Source organism: Homalodisca vitripennis, chromosome 4 (genome assembly GCF_021130785.1).
Source record: "Homalodisca vitripennis isolate AUS2020 chromosome 4, UT_GWSS_2.1, whole genome shotgun sequence".
NCBI classification, from domain to species: Eukaryota; Metazoa; Arthropoda; class Insecta; order Hemiptera; family Cicadellidae; genus Homalodisca; species Homalodisca vitripennis.
Genome location: NC_060210.1, coordinates 123158355 through 123175565, shown reverse-complemented (window position 1 = coordinate 123175565; position 17211 = coordinate 123158355). Strand labels below are relative to the sequence as shown.

At 30.9% G+C, this 17211-nt stretch overlaps 2 protein-coding genes across 6 annotated transcripts in view; one reads left to right on the top strand and one right to left on the bottom strand.

Moving 5' to 3' along the window:
* Positions 1 to 5785, bottom strand: part of LOC124360091 (chromatin-remodeling ATPase INO80) — a 58278-nt gene extending 52493 nt beyond the window's left edge. Inside the window, exons 1-3 of the mRNA XM_046813389.1 lie at positions 5559 to 5785; positions 2648 to 2797; positions 2136 to 2230 (exon numbers count right to left, since the gene is read on the bottom strand). Of these exons, the coding sequence (XP_046669345.1) occupies positions 2136 to 2230; positions 2648 to 2781 (229 nt within the window). The 5' untranslated portion in view covers positions 2782 to 2797; positions 5559 to 5785. The remainder of the gene's footprint in view (positions 1 to 2135; positions 2231 to 2647; positions 2798 to 5558) is intronic.
* An 8333-nt stretch (positions 5786 to 14118) lies between these two features.
* LOC124360089 (serine-arginine protein 55) overlaps positions 14119 to 17211 on the top strand; it is a 53820-nt gene continuing 50727 nt past the window's right edge. For 2 of the 5 annotated variants that reach the window (XM_046813383.1, XM_046813384.1), the window contains exon 1: positions 14121 to 14289. The gene's annotated coding sequence lies outside the window, so the exon portion shown is untranslated. Of the gene's footprint in view, positions 14290 to 17211 lie in introns of all 5 variants that reach the window. The other 3 variants (XM_046813385.1, XM_046813386.1, XM_046813388.1) reach the window with 2 other exon arrangements.

The following is a 17211-nucleotide window of genomic DNA, read 5'->3' as shown; positions in this document are numbered from 1 at the left end:
TTTTCCTTTAGTATTACCAAAACTATTTACTATACTTTAGTTTTTTTTTGTTGCCAACTGGACTGCTGTTATGTCAGTTTTCAATTGCCATATTCAGCATTATATGGGCAATTACTTAAATTTTTCCCAATTTCTTTTTCAAGTAACAGCACTGCATGTCATGGGCATACATCAGTGTATTGCTATAGTCCTTAAATATATTTTGAAAGTCGTCATTAAATCAAATAAACAGAACAGGTCCCTATTCTGAACCTTGTGATATTACATGTGTAATCTCTTTTAGTAATGATTTTACTTATTGCTTCTTTCCACTGTTGATTTTAGTTACTTCTTTACATTGACCTTATCCCGTTAAGGAGTCTTTAAGAGTAGACCTGTTCAATTTCTTTTACTTCTAGAGTCAAAATAGTGTAATTTTCTTCTTGGTGATCAATCACGGATTCCGTTAGACTAGACAGTGCTGTTGTTGATCTACCAGCCAAGGAGACATGTTGTTATAATGGTAGCAGGAAAATTAATAGACATGTGTTTAATGAACATTTAAAAGATTTTAATTTAAAACAATTAAATTTAAGAAAATAGATATATTGAATAAAGGCATTAAAGAGATAATTTAAATTTAAATTTGATTGATGTACCTTACACACATTGCTACCAGAAGGGCAGTCTTCTCTTTCTTCCAAAGTTTTTATCCTCCTACTGGCCAACGACTTATTTTGAGTCATTGTGTCATCTTCGCTTACATGACTTATTATAGGGTTAAACATGTTCCCAATGAACTAAGCATCCCAATTCCGTATTGATATTTCCAGCAAACCTCATCACATGATATTGGCAACTTATAAAGTAGTCCAATAGTTAGCACCCAGTCGCATAATTGCGTAAAGGATAACAAAAACTACCTATATATGTATATAAAGCTTGATTCTACACTAATGGAAAAATATTGAATCTGTACAGAAATTTATAAAACAATATCACCAGAACTTTTTAAATTTCAAAACCAAACATTTTCCTATTGCTAATACTTAAAAATTATCTAATAGTATTGAATTTGGGATTCTTATGCTAAAAGATTTGTTGTATTTTTTTGTAAAGCAATAGTTTACATTGGCTATCAAAAAACTATTTCATGTTTTATCATTTTGCTACTGTTTTGTAAACTCAGAACAATATTTACATTTAATGTATCACTACAGATTGTTTCATATTTTATTACAGGATTATAAATTCAATGTTTTCTGACTATTTTTTTTATGCTGTTACATGTCCAAGGAACTTGATATTTCTGGTTTTGCACTAAAATTACTCTGCAACCACTAGTTTTTGCAAGGTAATTTTTTCTTATGAGTGCTATAGATAAACTGCTCGTAAAAAAACCTGAGCAGAAGCAAATATCTGAGCAGCCACGCGCAGGAGGGGTCCCCCTCCAATGGTGGGAGATGGGACAACCATCTCCTCATCTCTGTTTTATGAGCTGTGTAGGTTGTATCTCGACCACACCATTTTGTTTACACTGTAGGTATTTACCTGTTCCATAAGTGTATTGTATTTTTGTGTGTACGCCTATACAAGTGTAAAATATTAAGTGAACAGACTAATGTAGCCATAGACATATCCAGGGAGCTTGCGTTTTGGTGTGAGGTTAGCCGCTAAGTGGCAGTGGCCAGGTCAGAGGATAGAGCAGGCGGGCGAGTGCCGAGCAGTGGTGGGGATACTGGGAGAGGGCGGCATCACAGCAGTGGAGGGGTATTTACCCCACCCTGCATGAAATAAAATCGCCCAGTGTCTTTTTGTAAGCAGTTTCCCATCAATATTTCTTCTAATTCAATATTGAAATTCTACATGCTTTAGCAAATACATACACATCATTTATCTGTTAGGTCCATTGCTTTTGTGAATATTCAATGACTATTGAACTATAACAGGGAGCTTATCCAACCCTCTGTGACAGACAACTCTAATATTCTTTTATAATTATTATGTATTCATAAAAACAGCATTTAATAACTCATCTGTATTTAAAAAACTCATAAAAATAAAAAGTAGTCTACTTTATGTATTTAAAATACTTTATTATAACTCTTAACTGTTTATATTATGATAAAATGAAAGACCTCTAGATATACCCCTACCTGATTTTGTAGTTTGCATTCGATTCCACTGGCTACAAAAAAAGTCCTGGTTGTCATCAGTCCTTGTATCTGAATCGCTGGAAAATTCATCTTCTCTGTGTAGAGAAAGTAAAGATTATTAGTATTTTTACTTCTATTTTGTATAAAACATGCTTTTTAACAGTTTTAATGAGTTGAGAAAAAAATTGTTTTCCTAAGTTCTTAGCATTAAACAAATAAAATCCTAATCTAAATCTAATTCATAATTTATTTATCATTTATAGGACTGAAGTAATATATAAAAACTGTTAGAGTGATGAAGTGCGTGCTATTAATTGAATACATATTTAATTGACCAAACTTAACAGCATCAAAGTGACTGATATATTGCACTTAAATCTTTTGCAATGAGATGTAAAAGACTACGAAAAACAGCAACAATTATATCATTCTACAGATTGCACAGGAAAATAATATTTTACTACAAATTTGAATATAAAAACAAGATATGTGGTATATGGTAAAAACCTTACCTAATTGGCTGTTTGAATAAATTATCAACATACGATAAGAAAGGTTTGATATTTAAACTCTTCTCCAGTTGTTGATAATGAAGTGGTTTTGCTATTTCATTACTTAACATGGTTGAATTTATTTCTTGAGTCATTGGAGCAAAAGCGAACCTGAAAATATTTAAACCAATCATTAATACCTGATGATAAAAAACACATATTTCAATTTGATTTATTTTAACAGTGTTAAAAGACACCAGTATGAACAACTGCTATCCAGGCAAGCTGCAAATATTGTAGTTTTTCTGATGGTTAGGTCTTCGGCAAAGTTGGTTGTTATGTTTTATGACATTTTTTAATTTATTTTATTAACACTTGTAATGTATTATTGCTGTTGTTAATTTATTATAAATCTTGTAGCGTATGTTTATTAAATAATATTGAAGTTGGATAATATAACAAATCGCTCGATAATAACAATCAAATAACGATTGTAGGCCGCTTATTAAAGTCTCCCCGAGATCAAAAATGTTTCCTTTCAGGGCTACAAGTCCCCTATAATTAGTTTAAAAAATTTTATATTTCATTTCAACCAAACTAGATACTGAAACTTCTTAATAATAAATTTATTAGTTTTATCAGTCTATGTTACATTATAGTGAATTAGTTAAATTTTTGTATTCTAATATGCAACACATTAACAGGTTACAGGAACGGGGTAGGGTACAATAAGCGGACCCGGTTTTTTATATAGAAGAATGTAGTCATTGATACCTAATATTCGCATCTCAAATCCTAGACTATCAATCAATATAAAAGTATCTATAGTCCTCAATAACAATCATATATTTTAAATTAAAATATCAATTTAATATTTGATCAAATAAATTATTACAACAAAAATTAGGAAAACTGAAGACGACCATATTTGCTCCTCTCACAGTTACAGTTGTTTCTTTCCCACAAATTTCTCATAATTGGTTTTTCGGTAAGAGTCCAACATATTGAAGCCACAAAAACAATATATTTTATTTATGTTTTATTATCTTTCAAATCAATGTCATGTAGTTTTCTAAAATTGACTGCCATTTTTAATAAACAAAATTACTTATGTAAAATTGAAATATTACCCTACATGTATTATTTTAAAGTGTTTACGGCTGATGATATAGACTATTTTAAGTTAATAGTTCAAAATAATTAATCAGTATCGATTGATTATATCGATGGTTATGATTAAGTAATATCGTTTGCCAATTTCAATATAAAAAACCGGGTCCGCTTATCGTATCCTACCCCAGGAACATAACTTAAAAAAAAGTAAAAACTTAACACATTATTTTGTGATAGGTATTGACAAACAACAATATTTCCTGTCTTTAGCGACCATTACTCGAATACCATAAAAATGAATGGAAATTGTAAGATTAAAGGTCGAGGTGGCAAATCACGAATTTGACGTTATCAACATATTCTGCTCATCCTCCTGAACAACAAATATATATGGTTTTAGGGGAGGCAAATGACAAATAACATGATTTTAGAGGGTATATACATAAATAGTTAAGTTCTTAATGTTTTAATGTTCTGTTTGTGTGCTGTGTCTGGATATCTGTAGATATTATCTGCGGCTGGGACTGTTAGCGTATCTGTTATCTGAATGCTCCGGGGCAGAAGTCAGTGCTTCACTAGATATCGTGTACTGTAGTTTGGATCGAGTGAGTGCATGACAATCATGGATCAACCATCCACTAGTTCGACCAATCCTAGTGAATTGGTGTGTCAGAGTGTTTTGTCGGGCATGTTAAGAGGTTACGTTTCGACCAAAACGAGATTATTTAGTTTCTGTACATTCTGTGGAACACACTAATGGTAAGTGTTCTCTATTAGGCCTAATGTAAATTTATAAACGTACAGTATTCATGATTTATTAAGTTTTTTACACGGTACATAATTGCCTTTCCATTACAATTCAATTTATATTTCTGATCAGCCCCTCTAGAATTTGATATTTTACTGATAGGTACTATCTCGAGGGATGTTTTTCTTTTGTTGACATTGTTTTTCTTTTGTTGACATCAGCACAAGTCCGCGCTGATGGCCGGAGGCACTCGTCTCAACTCGATAACAACTAATTAATTTGTAGCTTGAAATTTAAGAAAAACATTGTTCATTTGGATCAAAATTCTGCTCATTTCAGTATTATTTTTCATTTAAGTTTGCAAAGATGGCGCCGCATCCGATGACGTCATCATGAGGTTGAATCATGGTCACAAAAGGTTACGTGATGCCCAATGTGGAAGTAGAACATGGAAATAATGCTCCGCGCTTCAACAGTTGTTCCATTTTTTATGTTCTAGAACTTCGTTATTTCTCATTTCCACCCCATCAAACCTTTCATTATTTTGTTCTGTAGGACAATTCCAATATGTTAATACTGCGAAACTCATATTTTGCCATTCCGGCCGTTAATGTGACAATTACCAAACGATTATACTTTTTAATTACTTTGGAACAATAATGACAAACTAAATTATGTTATAGAATTGTTTCATAGTGAAGCTAAATTTTTGTCATATATACATTTAAATTATAGAAAATAATACTTAACTTTGTTTATACTAAGTTTGATCCGTGTAATAATTACAATTACTTAACAGGGTAAACATGTCCGGCAGTACTTAAATCTGTTCAGAAACACCAGGCTAGGCCTATATCCAGGAAATTAAAATCTGTACATATTGATGAGGCTAAATATTATTGAGGCCGATTTCAACATACATTAATATCATGAAACTACTATGTCCACTTTGATCATAGAAAGTTTTAGAGAGAACAGCCAGCAAAACATCTTAAAATGAACATTGAACAAAATATACATTTAGTGAATTGAGTATAACTAATCTACTTTGGTAAGCCTAACCTATCTTACCTTGATTAACCTATTGATCCAACCTAACTTTGATTTCTCACAATGTAAGAATAAGGGAGGGAAAGTAAATCCTATCACAATTTTGATTGTAGGCCATGTAAATGTAGTCCAAAAAGAAAGGAATCTAAACTCACAACTTAGAAGGCGACTGAAGAGTGAGGAAGTCAAATTAAGTCTATCAAGTAAGTAATGTTTATGTTTATAAATATTGTACGGCTACATCAATCTTTTTTTCCCATTGTCGGGTATTGATCGATAGGCTTTAGGGTATCCCATGACACCTGAATGTACTACAGTATATGTATACAGTACTCAGGTTTGCTATGGTAACCCTCAATAATTATTGATTATAATTATTTTCTTATTGTACAAAAAAATCTACAATGAAAGAAAAATTAATATTATATTAGTAGGTACGTATTTCTTTATATCCTATTTACATCCAATCAAAGTCTTTAAATAAAGTTTTTCCTTATTTTGTATGTATTTAACACCAATACATCTTCAAAAACCTTTGACGTAAGTCTTTACTTGCCAAGACTTACGGCTACAAGATCATTATTAATATACATAAGTCCTAAAATAAATCGTTAAGTAATAATTAGTATTATTTACTAAATAACTGTTAAGAGAATAAAATAAGAAAGTATTTTAAAATTATGTGTGTATTTAAAAGGTTACAACAAACTACGTTTAAATCATCAACAAACTATTAACATTTAAATGGACGATAAAAATAAAATTAACATTGAAAACAGAGCAATTACTGTCACTCAAAAATAGTTAAAGATTAAGTTCAATCATTATCATCACGTATCTGGTTTAAAATTGAGTAAGTCTGGGTCTACACCAACACTACAGATACAGAAAGGTCATAGAATGGTCTGAACACTAGAGGTATTAATTCCAATAGTAAAAGCAAGTCACATTTACTTTCTTTTGAGGGGAGCCAAAGTACGATGTGCATAAGTTTAATTTACAGATACTGGTTGAATGGTCCTTTTTCATTCCATCTTTTCAGGTAGAGAGTTTCGAATCCTTCACCTTCTTTTAAAAACTGGGAAAATTTCTTGTATTTTATCAGCAGCAATGATCTCCAAAGAAACTTTTGGCCAGAGACATCTACATTTTATCTATCAGAGGCCTCTTTAGTATATTTTTACAGTTAGAAAGTCCTATTGCTCCATTTCTACAACTGTAAATCTCTTGCTTCTACATCTTACTAAGTTATGTGGCACTGTCACAGCAACTTCACTTCTTTTTAAATTACAGAATAGTCAGAGTCACACTCCATGACAAATAAAATACTATGAATCTCAACAAGTGTACTTTTTTCGTTTAATGAGAAGTTAAACATTACAATCACATGAGAATTCATGTTCTGTTCAGAACAAGTAGCAGAATATTGCATAACCGTTTTCTGGAAGACCTTTATAATGGCATATCTAGAAAGTTATTTCGGAGGGCTGACACACTGGGTGATTAGAAATTATAAAATACCTTCAAAAAAATTAACTCATGAATCTTCCACTGAATAATTGTGGACCTTTAAGACCTCATAAATGTTTTCTAAATTAAAAAAACTACTGGGTGCAATTTAATATTTGTCTTTCAAAATGTTGGAGGTATTTAAAGTACCCAGAGTCCACCCCTTTCCTTAATACGCCCAGGATATATGATTGTGAAGACATGAGGTTATAACATTTACACTTCGCGCACATTTAACAAGTAGCTTAAGTAGTGTCACTGTAGTCATGTACAGTAAGATTGTAAGTCCAATAAAGTCTTGTATAAAAAGTAACAGATGTTTTGAGATCTGTAGTTGGTAGACACTGCTGCAAATCAAATGTATATTGTTTTCAGAAGTTACTACTTCTTTTTGATATGATACTTTCCAGTTTCTTGTTAAAATGGTTATAACATGTCTATATTTCTTTATATTACTTTAATTATTTAACATGATACCAGTATACAAATAATTATTATTGTATGATTCATAGGAATTAAGTCATTTGATGTATTTTGACCATACGTTTAACTAGAAACAGAGGGCTTAAAATTAAGCCTTGCTGAAATAAGTCTTTGAAATAAATAATGCTTCTTTCTCTAATAACTCTGAAAAGATACTTTTCTTACTTAAACCATGTGTACTGTAAAAAGAGCGGATTACCCCATCCTAAAAAAGATATGTAAACTTCAAAATGTCAAACCATTTTCTTAAACCCTTTTACCCTAACATCAAAGAATGGTTTGTGTGCATTTCACTTTATAAAATGTGTGTAGTTTATAAAATTTCGAAGCGAGCAAACAAAGGTATTATTATCCTTGATTGTAAGCGAATAATCCAGACTATCGTATCCTAGATTGGTAGTGCAGTAACTCGTCCCGTAAAAAAGATAAGTGAAAGACTTACATCAAACAAAGTATAACAAACCCATAAAACTACATAATACTCTATTATTGTTCACTGTGGGATTATAGAATTTAACTTGTTATTTAATTATTTACAGTTATCATCAACATATAAACCCTCAATCTGGGGACATTTCCGAGATGAATTTATAGAAAAACTGCAGATTATAGATACAATTCCAACCTATTTCCTTTATACTACAAGAGATTGGCAACACAGATATTTCACAGACAGAGGTCGCAGAATCCAAAATTAAGACTTCCATTTCACTAGGACATTGACTATAAGACATTTTCCAAATTTTGAATTAATTAACATTAAATTACTAAACTCTATTGAAGTTCGCATTGGCAAGCAATGCCAATACCGATTAAGTCATTTGGAAATTTGGATTTAGCCTACGAGTAAAATTCACACGTTTGAGATAGAAAGACAAAGATGATATAAAATGTAACTTGTTTTTATTACTCAATGTCGAATAAACGTACTTAAAACAAAACTTCACGTTAAAGGTACCTACACTTTGAAAGACTTTAAATGATACTAGTTGCCATCCTACATATGTAAAATAAGTATTCCAAAAAGTTTAGCCGTTCGAGCAAAGAATATATTTAGCAAAGATCCTGATTTCACAAATTATAGTAACAAATTAACTAACACATTCAAAAGGTTAAATTATCCTGACAAACTTGTAAAAATCAAATTAATAGGCCAAGAAATTTTAATTACAAAAAATATTTTCCTCAAGATGAACCTAAATTTACTTTTTAATTTTCTGCTTTGTATTCTTGATGGAAGTGAGTAGGTTTTAATGGAAAAGACTTTTTTCATACTTTACTACCAATAAATTACACAAATTTACTACCAAATTCTACCCCTAACTTAACAAAATAAACCCTATGATTAAAACTGCTTTTCGTATTCTACAATCATCATCGGAAACTAAAGATATAATTTTAAAACCACCTAGGGTCATCTTTAGAAGACCATCAAATCTTAAAAATATTTCAGTCCCAACCAATCTTGAAAACAAACAAAAATCGGGGGGGGGGAATACAACGGTGTAAAACCACGTCGTGGAACATGCAAAAATTATGTCCTCTAATTAAAATTTTAGCAGTAACATAACTACCAAAACATAGGTATCCAATTAAAGTAACTATTGATTGTAATTCAAGCAACATAATATATAATCTCAACTATAATTTTTGTAATAAACAATATATTGGTCAAACCTCTAATCCTCTTCGTTTGAATAACAGGTCAACGTTACACTATCCCCCAGGTCAACGTTCGTGGAGATCCTCTCGCTGTACATTTCAGAGAACAAAATCAGGACAAAATTGAAAACTGTTATCAAAAAATCAAAATCAAAATTCTTTATTGTGTAGTATGACAATTTTTACAATAATTGTATTACACTCATCAGAAAATATGGTTTAAGTTGCATATCTAAATAAAACAATATTTCTCAAACTTTTCACAATTTCTGTAGCCACTTTTAAATTACTAATCGGAAAAAACTCACTAACCGAGTAAAAAGCTTTCTGTATGAGATAGTTATATAATAATTTTTTGAATTTTGTAGGATTATTTTCCATTGTAATATTTTGCGGTAGCCTGTTATATAATTTTGGCCCCATATTCTGGGGAAGTGAGGCACTAAGCTGAAGTCGGTGGGGAACTTGCCTATGTTGAGCGCTGGATCTTGTATTGTAATTGTGGACGTCCGAACCAATTTGGATGGAACCGTATTTGAATTTGTAGTGCACAAGCATTTTGTAAATGTATAGAGACGGGAGGGTCAAAATTCTATACGACTGAAAAAATGTTTTACATGGCGCTCTCCTACGTACGCCGGCTATTATACGAACAGCTCTTTTTTGCAAATAAAATACTCGTAGAAACTCCCTACGTGACGCTGAGCCCCACAGTATTCCACACCATACCGCAGCCTTGACTCGATCAGGGAGGTGTAGATTAGTCGTAAAAGAAAATAATTTTGATATTGAGAATATCTGCTTAGTAAAAACAATTGTGATGATAATTTTGAGCATAGCATGTCTCTGTGCTTTTCCCAAGTAAATTTACTATCAAAAATTAATCCCAAGTACTTACAATCTGATTCTAAAGGCAATTCGAATTCATTCATAACGATCAGTGGATCGATTTCTGAGCTAAAATAATTTGAAAAAGAAATACTTTTGGTTTTTGAGGGATTGACATGTAAATTTTTTTCGATTTAAGTATTGATATAACTTTGTTAGTTGTAAGAAGCAGTTTATCTCTATATGCTCTAATGATTTAGCTTGGAAGATTAAGGCGATATCATCCGCGTACATCGTAATATGTAACTCTGGAAAATTTATTGTTAAACTGTTTGTATATATGATTTTGTTAACTGTTTGTTTATAAATTAAAAGGCATCAATAATGTTGCATTACATACTTATGAAAATATAAATAGATTTAATTTGAGAAAAAGTGGAATTGCTCATCAATAATTTGTATTAAAATCAAAATTCCTTTTAGTTTGAACATTCGTTAAATACTAAAAATTGATATATTTACTCTTTGGTATTTCTGACAAAACATCAGTTTGAGGTATTTCTCGCTATTTATTAATAATTTCAGTTCTTTTTTGAGTACTTCATTCTCGAGATATGCAGACAGATAGATGTGAAGTGTTTTCCAATCTCTCGAGTAATAAATGTAGTAGTGCATTCAAAATTATTAATTATATAAATAAATCTACTTTAGTGGTACAAAATAGACGCGATTAAAGATATGAATGGTCTGATGGTTAAGTAAAAAAAATTATAAAAATACACAAATAATTATGAGGAACAACCAACTATCATCATTCTGCCAGCCTTATTTTCACACACCCTACCATTCTCTCTTTCTATCAAAACCCCAAGGCTTCCCTGATTCTTAGTTCTGTTAGTGCGTTATAAGAGATAGGTTGTTGTTTTTTAGAAAATTCTATCTCCCCACAACATCCTACATCCCTATTTCAAGCTGGGTTACAATTTGCCTTCAAAAGGGAGGTCACATATAACTATGACATAAACAATCAACCCTTTTCTTGCATACCTATGGTAAGTGACAAAGTATGGAAGCAAAGCTCATATTTGCACTTTATCTTATAGCGTTGCGTCAAGATTAAATTCACTTGATTTCTAAAGGGGATTTTGTCCGGTAATGGCGTTAATATAACACAAAAAGAACGTAAACGTGTAAATTAATGTATAAAATTAACAAATTAAATAGAATAAACTATTGTAAAGACTTAAAAACTCTGTTGTTTCATCATTAAACATTACCAAAAAACGGAGTGATTTGTTTTTTTTTATAGGAAACTTTATAAATACAACTCTTTGTAGTAACGAAGTTTATTTTTTTTATACATTAACACTTTTAACTTATTTACATAGCTTATTAATAGAATATGCTACAGTATTAATATGTATTATTATCATGTAAAACACACAATGATTCAATACAAACAAGCAAATATTGTTTACAGTACATTGATTTTGACAGTGTGACGAGAAGAATAGGCACATTAATAAACACATTATTGTTATAGTTTTAGTGTTTGTTCCTATTTGTCTGTTCACACCCACATTTTCTTTTATACTCTTTGTACTCAGCTACATGGTGGCTAGATTCGAATATTTCACAGTTCACATCAGGTTACGTCCACACCGCAGTTCACTGAACAACGAGGAGTGTTCGTTACTGCAACAGTCCACTCTGATGCAGAATTTCTCACTTATTTTAACAAGCTTTTTAAATTGTAATTTTGATATTATCTGCATAAATCATTTGTTTCTAAACCTATTAATCAATTCTTACTTATTAACATTACCAAAACATATATTATTATTGGTTTAATTTTTATTATCGATGATACATAAATTGAAACGATAACAGGTTTGCAGACATTTGCCATGGTTATATGTTGCAAAAATAGAACACTAAGTTCTGAGGATTTAAAATCTACCCTTTTTTAAACGTCATAAAATCTTAAATCTTTCAAAATTAAAGATTAAATAATGAATGGCGATTAATTCCATAAAAACAAAATTGGACCAGAACAAGTTATATATAAAACCAAGCACTAAAGATCCAGAGTGGTTAGAATTACAACTAATCATCAATCAAAACAGGTTCGTTGAACATCACATAACGCTCGCTTTAGAAAAGGTGAGAAACCGAGAGTGAAACAATATGGTCATTCTTTGTGGAAACAGGGCTTCTGAAAAATAAAAAAAAGAACAAGTTGGCGACGTTAATGAGGAGGTGGTAAACCTCCTCTTATGTCAATTTTTATTTTGGTGGCTTATTCACTTTATAGGTAATAATTAGATATTGCGGATACTTAACATTATGCTTAAGAGTGTTTGGCATCTTAAGAAAAAGATATATTCCAATCCTTGAAACAAAGTATAATATTCTTGTAACTGTAACATACTTAAATTCGAACTTAATGACTGGAGAACTGTGATAGAGGTATTGAACTAACGAAATAGGAAATTATTTGAACACATAGCAGTAGTTTTCTAATAGGTACTGATTTTTTAGTAGTAAGTTTTTACTGTTTGATACTAACTGTCTAAAATTGGTGTTATGAACTTTATAACCATTATTGGATTTCTTGTCCTCTTACAACAACATAATATTACAGTTGGTCACTTTCGTAAAAATCTTTTAAGAAATGAAGAGTTATGACCGCATTCCTTTAATTATGTTTTTGCTTGTTACGATTATCCTTTTCTTCCATTGAATGGAACTGACGGTAATACCATTTACATAAAGACATTAGTCTACTCATCACTGGAGATCCCCATCTTAAAGTGACATTTGATCGTATGTCTGTCCCTGGGATATTAAACATGGCAGTGCTTAAATATGATAAAATGATAATATTAATTCCTTTTTTATAATAATTAATGTACAATCTTTAATAAACTATACAACTTTGGTCCATAGATGCGGGTTGTCTAAACATAACATACGTGGAATAAATGGTATAGTTTTATATTCCAATAGAAAATAATTTATTGACATGATATACATGAACCAGTTTGTATTTTAAATGTTAGAAGATTTTAGTGCAAATCTTCGGAGAGAAAGTCGTACTAATAAACGACTAGAACATTGCACGATAGTGGGAATGTCCTGTCTATTGAAAAGCCGTGTAAAGGCGCATTAATAAATAACTTTCTTATCTTTACCTAACAGGTCTCTTCAAAGGATGTTTTCTATCCTTGTAACACTGCAAGGATGGTTTCTTCCTTACCGGCTGTGTGGGCAGCTTTGTTAATGTATAACATAACCGAATGATTAATGCATTGAGAATCGTAATTTAAAATATATAAACATTTAAAGAAGCAATCTTTCTGAAAATCTACGGACTTTCTTCATCCATATAACGACGAATAAAGTTGAAAAATATATTTCCTTGTAAAAATAAAAATACGTGTTTTAACAAATTTTCAATAAAATTCAATGTTTTCAATTATACATTATAAATAAAATTACAAGCAAAGATTTTTTAAATCGGAATATAAATTATAAATAAAATTACAAGCAAGGATTTTTTTATTGGAATGGGTAAAGTAAATGTTTAACGAAACTTGGTTCTTTGGCATTATATAACTTAGTCATTGTCAAAAAACTGCTCACTATTTTTGTTTTAAAAGAATAATAGTGAGTAATCGAGATTGTATCCTAAGCTAATCTAGTTGAATTTTGTTGATAAATGCCAAAATTTGTAAAAATGTTTTCTTAGTTTAATTACATTGATTTCACTCTTGTATCTTTTTACATTTTTAATTTATTTACTTTGAATTTAGCTTGCATGCCAACAGGAAAATAATTCAAGTAATGCTGACTTATTTGAGTTCATATTGTTACCGTTATTTAACTTGTTTGATTCTCTTATTTAATAATTAGTGTTAATATTAGTGTTATTCAAATTTGGTAATAAGTTCTAAATTTATTTTTATTTTGATAACTGTACGTATTTTACTGGCTATTTTCCACTTGGTTAATGCTAAATACCGGAAGTTGGTTTTATACTAAACCTTGTAGCCCCCACACATGCGTATATCCGGTTTGTGTCTTTGCCATTCAGCTTGTTTGTTCCAATTGCTTGTTTCTTCGCCTTCTTGAACTCATGATCGCCATTTTGCACAGTCCAGAAGGAATGTTGTGCATTTGAATTATTTCTTTATGTTGTATTTTGTGCTACGTTACCGTCTGTAATAGTCAAGACTTTCAGTATATAGTGTCTGAGTACATTTGAGAGGTAAGTAAACTTTACTTAGTGTGATTTATCTTTAGAATAAGTAGTCAATAGTAAATGCTAATTCAGTAATTCTCAGCGGCTATTTTATAATGTAATTTAACAGTTTGTTCTGTATTAAAATATGTTGGAATCTGTATAAAAAAGGAAATATAACGTTGCATTTTCTTAGAATAATAAGTATTATAAAATCAGTTACAGTTAAGTGTTCATGTAAACTTTTGAGTACTTTTTCCTTTCACATTTTTTATTTGAGGCATGATCAATATAGGTGTACTTGGACCTAGGCTAGGCTAGCATAAGTTCACAATTTGTAGTGTATCTAATAGCTTATAAAATACATGGTTCAATTTTGGTATTGTTTATGCCTAGGCTATAGCCTACGTTCATCAATTAGTAAAGTGTACTTCACCAAAGAGTAAACCTAATTATATAAGTTAGGCCTACTCCGAAAGATAATGGTCAATTACTATAGAATAATAACTTGGAACTTGCATCTGATGTATAGTCCCCTACCTCCTCGTTTTAACCCTTTAAGCGTCATGAAAAATTGGACCTGATCTTTGATAAAGTTACAATTTTTTTTAATTTCCAATGTGTAAAGTTAAATTTATTTTCGTTTCTGTATGTCAAAATAGAGTTATTTAACGGTAAATAAAATTTGTTTAGCCCTTTTTGGATTTCCTAGGCTAATTTTTAACTTTTGAGAATATCGTAGTATAGCAGTATACTGCCCCCATAAGAATAAAAGCCCTAACTCCAAGAAACAAAAACTTTTCAGGAAATGAGGATTACTAATTTTTTTACCTGCATTAACATTTTAGCACTTTAAAAAAAAGGTTTATGCTAAAATGTTATTGAAAGACCTACAAAATATTTATGTTGGATGTGAAATTTCATGAATTAATTTTTTTTTTAATAGAAAAAGTGGAGTTGGGGCTTTTTATGTCACAGTTTGTTTGTTCTGAGGCGCACCCTTGAAAAGCCCTAACTCCTTCTACGGGAGTTAGGGCTTTTTCATCGTCAAAATGGACTTGTTTAGTTGCTACACCTAATTGGCATAATCATATTTTTAAATGTTTCCTTTAGTGTTAAAACTGCAGTTTAAGAAAACAAAACCAACATGTAATGTTATTTATTAGAATTTACTCACATAAAACTAATTGAACAAGTACAAACAAAAATATTTATCAAAGTAAGTTTTTTTTTCTTAAATTTAAAAGCTTGTTAAAAAAAATATATTCCTTTAATCAATGATCAATTTTAAATTTTGTAAGCTAATTTAATAGAAATAAGAAACCTATCACGAAATATTTGTTGACATTAATCAATTTAAAACAGTAAAGTTAACAAGTACATACAAATATTTCAACAATTTACAAACTTGTAAAAATAAGTTACTTAAAATGAGAAAAAGTGTTAAATTGTAGGCGGCCTACTACTAGAAAAAACTAAATATAACATTGTTGTGTTTTAGACATGACTTAAATAAAAAGAATTAGAAGTAATCTATGCACAAACAATGTTTTTTCTGGCACAAAGTCATTAGAATAGTTTAAATTGTAGACCTATTACACATTTAAGAGATACTGGTGATAAATAAGTCCCCACTTATTACAGTTTAAACAGTAATAATAATAATAAGATTAATTGAAAACAAAAACACTTCTGCCATTTATAGAATTGATCACTATCTACTTTAACTTTTGGCATTAACTTTTGGAAATTAGTTTTTACTCATCACAGTCAATCAAGTCTTGTTCTCCTGACTCTGGAAGACTTGTCCAAAACCCCCGACGGTTTTGGATGGCATAAGGGGACACAGTTTTTCAATAATGTCTTCTTCATTTTTTTGGTTTTATTGAAACCCTGAACTTTATTAATTTTTTCTGGCATAGGAAACTTTTTGATATACTTGGATTGAATAAAGTTTCAACTCTTTTTGAAGGAGATTCTTCATATTTCGTAGAGTACAAAAGCGTAGTTTACCTCTGTCAGCAGTTACTTTTCACAACATCTTTGAGATATGGCACATTTTCTCGAGACACTTAAAGCTTTTGTTTAGAAGAACAGTCTTTCCATTTCTACAAGTCACTTTCACCAAGTTCTTTGATGTCTACCTTTCCTACATTAGCTTTTTCAACACATTTAACAAAGTCCTGGAAATCATAGACCTTTCCACTGTGTTTCATAGCTAACTCAACTTGATGGTGGAAGGAGTCAGCAGCCATAAACATGTGGCCTGGGTTCAAAGTAGAAAAACATCAATTTTATCAACGGAAATCTCGGGGCAGTAATTTACAAGATAAACAAGGAAGGTGAACAGAGCCCAATTTTTGTTTTGTCCCGCACAATTGTCCAGCCAAATACAAATATGCTTGATATCCCTGAAATGATAGAAAAAGGAATAAAATGCATTTAAGATGTCTTCTTTTTTTCTTCCACTTATTGCCTCGTGCCCATAAGACTGCTAGAGGCCTAGTTTTTTTATTTGGTCCCAAGAGGTACAAAACTTTCATTGAATGCTACCATTCTTCTTGTAAAAACTACCTCCTTGAAGTTGTCCATCCTTGGCAGCATGATAACTTTTTGTAGATCAGCACAAAAATATAAGGTATCATCAGAAGAATAACTAATGATAACCAAAACACACGTTCGTGACACATTAACTTGATAGGTTGTTGAGTTACTAAGTGAGAACAGCTGCAACAACAAAAACTCTAGCCTAGTCATGCTGCTATGTTTGATGAAAGAAGGCCCTAATTCCAGGAAATCTCCTACTTAGTCTTATGAGAGAAGGCCCCAAGTTCCTTGATGCTCTTGGTGGACTATTGAACCATAAGTCTAAAGGCCCTAATTGCAAACTACCTATGCACTTAGGGTGTTTTTTAAAAACATTTAATTGTTACATAGGGCCATCTTATG